At 39.1% G+C, this 9138-nt stretch overlaps 1 protein-coding gene across 1 annotated transcript; it reads right to left on the reverse strand.

Moving 5' to 3' along the window:
- Nucleotides 1–873: 873 nt before the first annotated feature.
- Nucleotides 874–8011, reverse strand: vps33a (VPS33A core subunit of CORVET and HOPS complexes). The gene is made up of 13 exons (XM_023288101.3): nucleotides 7867–8011; nucleotides 6565–6630; nucleotides 6273–6400; nucleotides 5980–6166; nucleotides 5626–5742; nucleotides 5339–5513; nucleotides 4707–4900; nucleotides 3333–3459; nucleotides 3090–3157; nucleotides 2838–2975; nucleotides 2573–2710; nucleotides 2306–2474; nucleotides 874–1683 (listed from the first exon to the last, which is right to left on the reverse strand). Exons 1-13 carry the CDS (start codon nucleotides 7966–7968, stop codon nucleotides 1490–1492), a joined length of 1803 nt encoding a protein of 600 aa, XP_023143869.1. The 5' UTR covers nucleotides 7969–8011; the 3' UTR covers nucleotides 874–1489.
- Nucleotides 8012–9138: the final 1127 nt, after the last annotated feature.

Consider the following 9138-nt stretch of genomic DNA (forward strand, 5'->3'; position numbering starts at 1 on the left):
TATTTTAAAATGTGTCTAGTTAATGTCCAGGTTAATAAACTTAACCTGTACAAAACGAGACAAAATTCAAACATACACGGATCCCAAACACATTCAAAATGACCTTTACAGTAGAAAAACTGTAACTACTTGTACCTTGTTGTTGTTGGAGCAGGACAGGAGCTGATCAGAAGGAGGGCTCCTGTGCTTCCAGCCCTGAAGTCCAAGTTAGTGTGTGTTGGTGTCTTGAGCGTTTCAAGCCCTTATTGCAGAGGAGGAGCCAAAAGCAAAAACTGATCGCCAGGATCTGAATCCCCCTGGGAGTAATCTAATGGCAATTTACGTCTTCAGCACACCTGCTCCTCAAAGGAAGAAATACAACTGTAACATTTCCAGCCAGAATTTACAGTTGTTTCCTAAATAATTAAACTGAAGCAGTTTCCAAGTCTTCTGTCCAATCAACATAGAGGAAATCAGCATAGATTACCTGAGCAGAGTTCACCAAAATATCTGAGTGCTGCCAGCAGGTCTCCTTATGTATATAGTGTCAGGCACGGAGAAGGTATTGACTGATACAGAGATCAAGCACCCTCCCGCAGCACAGTTATCCTCTACCGGAACATGGAGCAAATGGCCTCCTAATTCAATCAGTGTCCTCCGCTGTCAAATCATGGGCAGCCGTGGGCTGAGCTCTCCAGACAGCACAGGGCCATTATCGGCTGATCAGGAGGCCTGTTACTGTGCTAATTGCTCCTTCAGAGAGCTGCACCACTGCTGACGGACACACTCCCATCCCTGCCCTTCATCTGCTTACAATCAGCTTCCCTCTCCAAAAATTACCTACTAGACAATAGGCAAAATTGCGTGTCACATGATCACATAATGCAAGAGTAATTTCAGTGAGTTAAGAGTTTATTTTTATCCCCAGCAAAGGCCACACAAAACAAATACAAAAATGCCAAGAAAAGCTTTTAAAAATGCAAATCAAAATGCATCTTATGACATTATCATGAACATCTCAAAGGTTGTAGTCATACATACATATATACAGTAGCTCCATAGCAAAGCTTCAGTAATGGAAACATAAGCAGAGGACAAATAGATGTACAACAGGCTGTAGCAATAATCCAGATTTATACTGTAATGTCTGGGTGCAAATCAACAGCTGGATAAAAATGAAAGGTACCCAGGAGAGCTCACTAGAAGCAGGAAGGAGGAATGCTTTAACAAGTGAATCTTGAACGTGCATGAGACAGCAGGTGATGCAAGACACATTCCAGGCCAAAAGGAAACACAGACATAATGTGTTTTGATCAGAAACACAGACTTGAACGTGACTTTATTTGCAAGAAAACTCCACTGGGCACCTGTAAAGATGCTGCTGCTGTTTAATCAGCACAGACATCAATGAAACACCTGCGGTACACTGGTGTCGACAGAAGAACGGCAGCTGAGCTTTTCTGATGGATGTTTGGGGCGTTTGATGTGGCCAGGTGCACATGCAGGCGACTCAGGGCGTCTGGGATTCAGGCCGGTCCATGAGGGATTTGATCCAAGTTGTGCCATTTACGAGTTTTGTGGTGGCAATAATATACTCCATCCCGCTGTCTTCCATTTGAGAGAGGAAACGGAGGGCGGCTATTTCTGCGTACGTCACTCCACCGAGGAAGAACACCAGCGTTGTCCGATTCTCCCCCTGTTGGCCTGGACAAACAAAGGATATTTCAATATGGTTTCCCTTGATTTCACTCTCATGTGGAAAATCATTCCTGCCATTGATCACATTAACAAAATACAGCTGAATGTAAAAGAGTGCCAAGTCCCTTCTGTTAAAGAACTTTTTTTTTAAATATAAAAACACCAATTCAGCCATATCTTCCCCCTTGATTGGAGTCCTCTATTAACACCTCTAAAACCAATGTAGGATAGGCATGTAGCAACAAGTCAACTGTGTAATGTCCAAACTCGCAGTTCTAATTAGCACATTTCAAATTGAGTGTATAATTAAATCCATTATTCACATCAGTGTAACACCTACTACTGCCAAAATGAAAAGATGAAGGAAAGCTGAGGGAAAGCACTGGTTGTCAGTCACAAATCAAACACAGACGGTTGTTATTTAGCCTTCTCTTCAGCACAGGCTCACAGACAGACAAACAGTGACAGTGGCTGCGCGGCATTGTCAGCTTTGTGTCATCAATCTGCTGCCGCTCAGCGTTTGACTTGAAACAAAGCTGGTGTCTTATCTACATGTCGCAGGCAGGAGGCTGTTGTTCTGTGGTGAGCAGCAGGGCAAACAGCCATGCTCGTTTGTATTGGCGCTTACGTTTCTTGTGTAGCCCAGAGGGAAGCTGTTGTCTCTCCTCAAAGTGTGGGCCGGGAAGCATCTTCAGCACCTCCTCGATACTCCGCCACCCGGGCCTCGCCAAGACCTGAGTCAGTCGGATGCTTAGTGGAGCGTAGCCGCTGTACACATATGAGATGTCATTGGGGTTCTAAGGGAATCAAAAAACAGACAAAGAGAAAAGGTGAACCCTCAAAACTGCACGATTTTTATCCTGACAGTTCTTTCCTGCTTTCAGAAATGTCATACCTGCTCATTGGCATCTTCCATCCACAGTTTAAGGGTTTTTCTAATAGTGGGGTAGTTATTCCTTGAGCTTGTCTGTGGCTTCAAAAGACCTCCCTTTTCTAAGTTGTTCAGTGTTAGTATGTGTTCATAACCGTAGGTCTAAAAGACAAAAAAAGACATTGGCAATTTCAAATACTCATGTAACACAACTGAATAATGCTTGAAAAACATTCACAATAACAGCAATTTGTGACTAGTTTTCTTTTTTTGACGTCTTTAACTCTACCTGGAGAATCTCCCTCTTGTAGTAGTCGAGCACTTTCTGCTTGAGGCCGTTGTTGCAGACTGACTGCATACACACCAGACGCAGAATCTTGATCAGCGGATCCTTCTGGGCAATGCAGTCTTCTATATATGTGTTTACCTGCACAGTGAGCATATTTAAGGATCTCCGTGAACGGCAGTGACATCTTGTGAAACCATAGTATATCGATGTATGTATTTGATTAGCTTTGGAGAAACAGTACATGAAGAATACCTTGTCTGTGTCGACACCAGTCATAAACTCCTGCTCCACTGTTAGATTGTCAAAAAAGGCCTCAGATGCTGAAACAGGAGAAACAGGATACTGCCTTGAGTTGTTAGATAATGATTGTATTTCATTTTTTAATAACGTCTGTGTGCACGTTTAGACAAAATACGATGTGAGATGTGTCCCAAAATGTAGAAAGCAATCAAATGCAACGCAGTTTAACAGGGAAACATGGAGCTATTTACGTACTGGTGATATCCTTGATCAGCTCGGCTATTGAAGTGTGGTTTGCCAGTGAGCTTCGTGCTGCCTGCATGTGAGGCAGCTGAGACACAAACTGTTTTATTTCTCCCACTGTTTTAGCGTTATGGCGTTCCTGAAAGACATAAAAAAGTGTCACAGTACTTGCAGAGCAGCTTTCATTACTGAAGTTAGTAAAACAACATTTAAATGATGGAAACCACTGTCACAAAAAGTCAATCATGAGCACATCAGTCAATAAAACTAAATGTAAAACAGGCCTGGACATGGTAGACTATTGCACCAGAGGAAAGTAAGGAAGCTGTAAGCTCGTTTACTTAATTATATTTGTAAGCAATACAGTTCAACCCATCCTCAGTTTTCTCAGTAAGATACAACTCCCACACAATATAGAATAAGCTAATTTAGTTGATGAAGGACTGCTACTTCACAAATAAAGAAAAAGAAGGCAGATACTCTTTGAATCCAAGGACATACAAAGAAGAGAGAGACTTTAGAGTTTGCTTTGCTTTGCAGTCAATAAGTGAAATGTTTTTAAACTTGAGCTGATGTCTATAAAATCCAAAAAGACTACAACAGAACAGAAAGAACAGCTTTAATGCTCTTTGGCATTGATTCTCCAAGTCTCTGGAGCTCTACTGGAGGGATGAAACACCATTTCACCAAAAGATTTTCTCTCATTTGGTATTTTGATGATGGTGGTTGAAAGTGCGGTCTATAAAGCTTTTTTTTATTTTTTATAAATCTGTCTTAAAACATCGTTTCAAAATCTTCCATATGTGTTTAAGAGGGTTAAGATCTACTGACTGTTAAGGCCACAGTATATAATTCACATCATTTTCATACACATCAAACGGGATAGAACCGTTTAATCAAAGGACAAAAGTGATGAGTCACAACAATCCTGTATTGATTTAGTGAGCCTTCCCTCAAGGATAAGTGGACCCAAACCACTCCAGCAAAATGCCCCCCACAGCACAACAGAGCCACAGATGCTTTCAATGGAGGCTTTTCAGGTTTTTTCCTCTAATATGTCTGCACCTCAGAGTTCCAGTCTGATGACAGAACGGTAACATGTTTGATCTTCTGTTTGAACAATTAGCACTTTATCTCAAATCTAGGTTATTCTTATCACTTTGTTAACCTCATTGATTTCTGTTATAACCTTTGCTGTAAAATGCTACAAAGATTACAATCAGATAAGATCAGCTGAGAAGTGATCCAATGTAACTCACTGAAAATACCAACCATTTTAATGAAATTTAAAAGAAAAAACATTTATGTAATTAAGGGAATATTACATGATAGTTGTATTATAGCAGGAAAATATGGTAAGACAAGCAAAGCTGAAGCAAGACCAACCTCAAAGGCAGCAGATATAATTTTGGCCTTCTTGCTGAGTGCTGCGCCAACAGCGTTGAAATTTTTGTCCCGGATTTCTGCATACAGTTCCTCTGCTGAGTTGAGCTGTAACTTCTTGGGCTCTGTTGGTAAATCTTTACTCGCTTCACCTTGTTTCTTCTGTGCAAACTTCTCAGGAGGCAGCTTGACATAACCTATAAGGCAGTGGGAGAAAAAACAAGGACTGGAAATTTTAAAAAAAGGAATCAAACAGGCTAAATATAATCTATTTTGAATAAAACTTAATTGTTTTACTGTCACATTCAGCAAAATTAAAGTCAAATTCAAGTCTCAGGGTGAATATTTAAAACAGATCCTGGATGCTAGCAAGAAAGTGATCCTATGATAATGACTGACCTTCACCTTGAAACTATAATCTGATAAATAAGTAAAATACTGAAAGGACTGTGTGATGTAACATTGTAACACTGCATATGTCATTGAAAGACCCTTTGCTGTATCAATAAAACTAAAGTTGAAAACAAGTTACACAGGAAGATATACAGATGTCAAATACTGTAAATACAAATGAACCATAATATCACACTGCCATTCACACATAATGAGAAGAAATTCAAATGGTTTCTCCTGACCGTTATTGATTCCATAGATCTCGTCAATGAGACCCTCGTAGGTGAGTTGTGTGGCCAGAGGGGTGAGCAGGTCAACGTTACGGTCCAGGAGCAGAAGCGTATCGAACACGGGCAGAATCTGATTCTGAGTGCCAGCAAACTCCCTCTTCATCCTCAACATCATGTTGGCTACATGCTGAGAAGAAGTAAAGAATTTGTGTGTCAGACAAATTGTGATCTGGCTGAAAAGTTTCTGTCCACTTGAAAAAAGGCTGTTAAAACATAATACTGATCAAAATGATTCTCACCCGTGCACAGTCTCCTTTCCCATAGATCTGTGGAATTGTGCCATAAAGTGCCTGTAAGGTCATAAGGCCTTTGGCTGTGTGGTACAGGCTTGTTTGGTCATTTTCCAGGTAGCATTCCTAAGTGAAATGAAGAGGAGCAAAAATATGTTTCTATGACAGTTCGATATACGTCTCACCTGTGAGTCAGGATGTAGTGAGGAAAAACATTTGGGATTTTGTCACTAAGTTAAAATATTAGTTGAAAAAATGTTGAATATCCATCTATAATCTAGTCTTTACAACAAGACATGGAAACTTCATTCATAGAGCTGAAGAGTGGTTGATATATATCTGGGATGTACGACTTGGACATACCCTGAAAGCACTTTCATACTCCATGGAGAGCAGGTCACCATCATAGGGAATCAGGTCCAGGATATACTCATCAATGTTGATGAAAGATCCCAGCACGCCTTGCTCCTTCAGCCGCTGTTCACACAACATGCTCCGCCGAGGCACAAACAAAATGTGAAAGTCTCTTGATGAATGATGCTTATCCTCACTGAAAAAAGAACAATTCAGAGCAAAAGTGTTATATACTGTGAAAACTAGAAAATGCTTTTACCAGTTTACAGTGTGGGGTTTGATAACAGGACACATAAACACACCTGAATACATTCTCAGCGATGATGTCCATAAGCTCCAGTCTGGGGCGGACAAAGAAGATGATATTTTTGACATCAGCAGAGGGGAGCCTGCCGCTCTTGAGGGTGAACATCTTTTCCACTTCATGTTCCTGAAAAACACAGTAATAAATACACAACACATGCTTAATATTGACAACCTTAAAGCATCTAAGCTACTTTCAATATATGGAATTACTGTAAGAAGAAACCTGACCATGCCTTATCTGATCATTGTTACTTTATGATACATAAGCTGTGCAAAGTAAGCACTTACCTTCAGTAGAGAGTACTGAGCTATCAGTCCAAAAGGCCCTGTCAAATATTCATCCCAAACGATAGCCTACACAGCAACAGCACAAAAAGAAATAAATATTAGTAGCCATGCCTGAAAAATGACCTGTATGTGGAAATAATCTATTATTTTAATTTTATGTAGTGTCAAAGAAGTACATACATTTGAAGCAAACAGAACAACAACACAGAAACGTTAAGAGAGAAAAGGAAATAAACCAAAACTCCCATTGCATATACTGGACAAAGGGTATATTAGCATTCTTAGCCGAATTAATACATCTATTCATAAATTCATACGTTATACACTAATATCCATATCTACATGTAAATGTCTGCATACACACGCCTATATGCATATTCATATATCCACAAATATATATAAAAAGCTAAAGATTCATATATACAGCCATATACCTTATGCACACACTTCACTGAACATAGTTTAATATAGATAGATAGATGCACTGTTATACATTTTTATCAGTTAATTTACACAAGCAGGAAAAAGTAATAATAAATGTATCACATAAATTGTTAACAACCCTTAAACTGGCCTCATCAGCTTCCCAATATTCACTTTAAAGTCCACTGTGTCAACAACACTTTCAAACTTTCACTACCAAATGCTGTGTTCATGAAGCTTTATATCTTTTTGCTTTCCGTATCAAAATCATGATGTTATTCAAGTATTTTCCCAGTACATCACCAAACATTATGGTTAGAGGACAACTGTAAAAATTGACAAACTAAGATTCACTTTAAAATTTCTTCCAAAATAACATTGCTTCCTTATAACACCATCCTAAGGGAATGCTCCTGACAAAATCTGCATGAACTGCACTGCTGAATATCTGAATATTTTTAAGCATTTACTTAGTGTGCAAGTACCTATAAATTCATGTTGGCTGTAAAATAGTAATAGTGACATAAACTGTAATCAAGCAAACCTTCCCTGTTTCATATAGGATATATTTGTCCAACAAATCCTCCCACTTTCACTGAAAGGCTACTTGTGAAGCTATTAGCAAATGGTTCCAATAATTATCTGAGAAATAATACAGCTCACATGCACATAGGTCTGGAGCGAGACTACCAAAAGATGTACTTATTTAAAAAAAAAAAGTGCCAGCTAAAACAGATTTGTCTTAACATAATCTGCACCATTTTGCTCACATAGCTAACAGCTCCATGACAACGCTGGAGCTGAAGATGTTCTGTCACATTCCTGGTGCCAGCTGTCGCTAATGGGGCCACGTTTTATATGGATATGCAGGTTTATTACCTTGCTCCCGGCACATTTGTCCAAAAACTCTCGAAGCTCTTTCCGTGCTGCCTCTCTGAGTATGTTTAAGTTCACTCTGCCGTACGACAGGTGGGCAGCCATTTTTTCCTGATCAGCAACACAACAAATCAGGTGACTTAAACGGGAAGACTCAATCACGTGATCAAAGAAGATACAGTATCAAGATAGTGCACACAACAACACTGTAGAAAACACTGCAAAATATAAATTCTAATTGATTTAAAACTGTGAAACTTTATTTAATATTGTATGTAGTATATTCTAACTTTTAAAACGTTAATAAACAAAATAATACGACTGACCTAACTCATGTAAAGTCTTATGGAAGGCCATTTGGCTTCCGGTAGCTTGTTGCACGCATGCGCATAAGGTTCTTGCTAGAAACAGCTCAATTAAAACGTTTAAGAGGAACACCAAGGTCTTATCGTGTATTCAGCCATGGACAGATTGGAAATTTATTTTAAATTACAGCATACACAGGCGTCATGTAATGGAGTAAACATTTTCCCATTTGAGTCTGCTCAAGGATACGATCAAAGCGGTGCGAAGGATGTATTGTCTTGCACCACCTCTGGTCTTTGATGGCGTGTAGGTGTGGCAAACATACATTATAACCGCTGCAAACAGGGCTCTTTGTGTTGCAAATCCAGTTATGTTCAGGAAGAGTATGTTTTTTTTGCATTCGCTCTACTGATCTCATTAACGACACAAAGAAATGTCATTCGTAAACAAAAATGTTGCGTTGATTTGATCGTTTCTTTGCTGCAATGACTGCTTAATCCGTTAGATGGCGCAATGTCCCCACGGTAGGAACCTATACATGGTGCTCTGTGCTCTTATAATTGAGACGTTGATGTGAGAATTTCAGCGATCATTTCTTGCAGATTTAATTGTTGCAGCAGAACAATATAAACCCAACTATTGTAAATGAAAGACGAAAAGCAAAAAAAAACCTAGATTTTATCATCACGTTGAAATAAAGAAAAGATTTCAGAGCATTTGGGATATTTCTGAGGTTCCATTGCAACGAGGGATAAAAATAGACACAAACTGAAAAACAACTCGACTGTTAAGATAAAATAAAACAATGACTTAATTAAAATAAAAATCTTTTATAAACGAAATGTCAGTTAAGTTTGTAACAACCATATGATGTCTTGTGGTGTATGTTTAAAAAAAACATGAAGCGCATTCATAAATCAGTGCACATAATCTAATAAAAATGACAGTGATTTCTCAATAGGGCTGCCA

The sequence above is a fragment of the Amphiprion ocellaris genome, chromosome 6 (genome assembly GCF_022539595.1).
Source record: "Amphiprion ocellaris isolate individual 3 ecotype Okinawa chromosome 6, ASM2253959v1, whole genome shotgun sequence".
NCBI lineage: Eukaryota > Metazoa > Chordata > Actinopteri > Pomacentridae > Amphiprion > Amphiprion ocellaris.

Excerpts from the sequence above, each read along its gene's own strand:
- vps33a (XM_023288101.3), bottom strand. The coding sequence starts at position 7,968 with ATGGCTGCCCACCTGTCGTACGGCAGAGTGAACTTAAACATACTCAGA. Across the intron at positions 3,158-3,332 it reads GCTGATCAAGGATATCACCA|CATCTGAGGCCTTTTTTGAC; the intron begins GTACGTAAATAG and ends CTCCTGTTTCAG. Across the intron at positions 2,475-2,572 it reads TGGAAGATGCCAATGAGCAG|AACCCCAATGACATCTCATA; the intron begins GTATGACATTTC and ends TGATTCCCTTAG.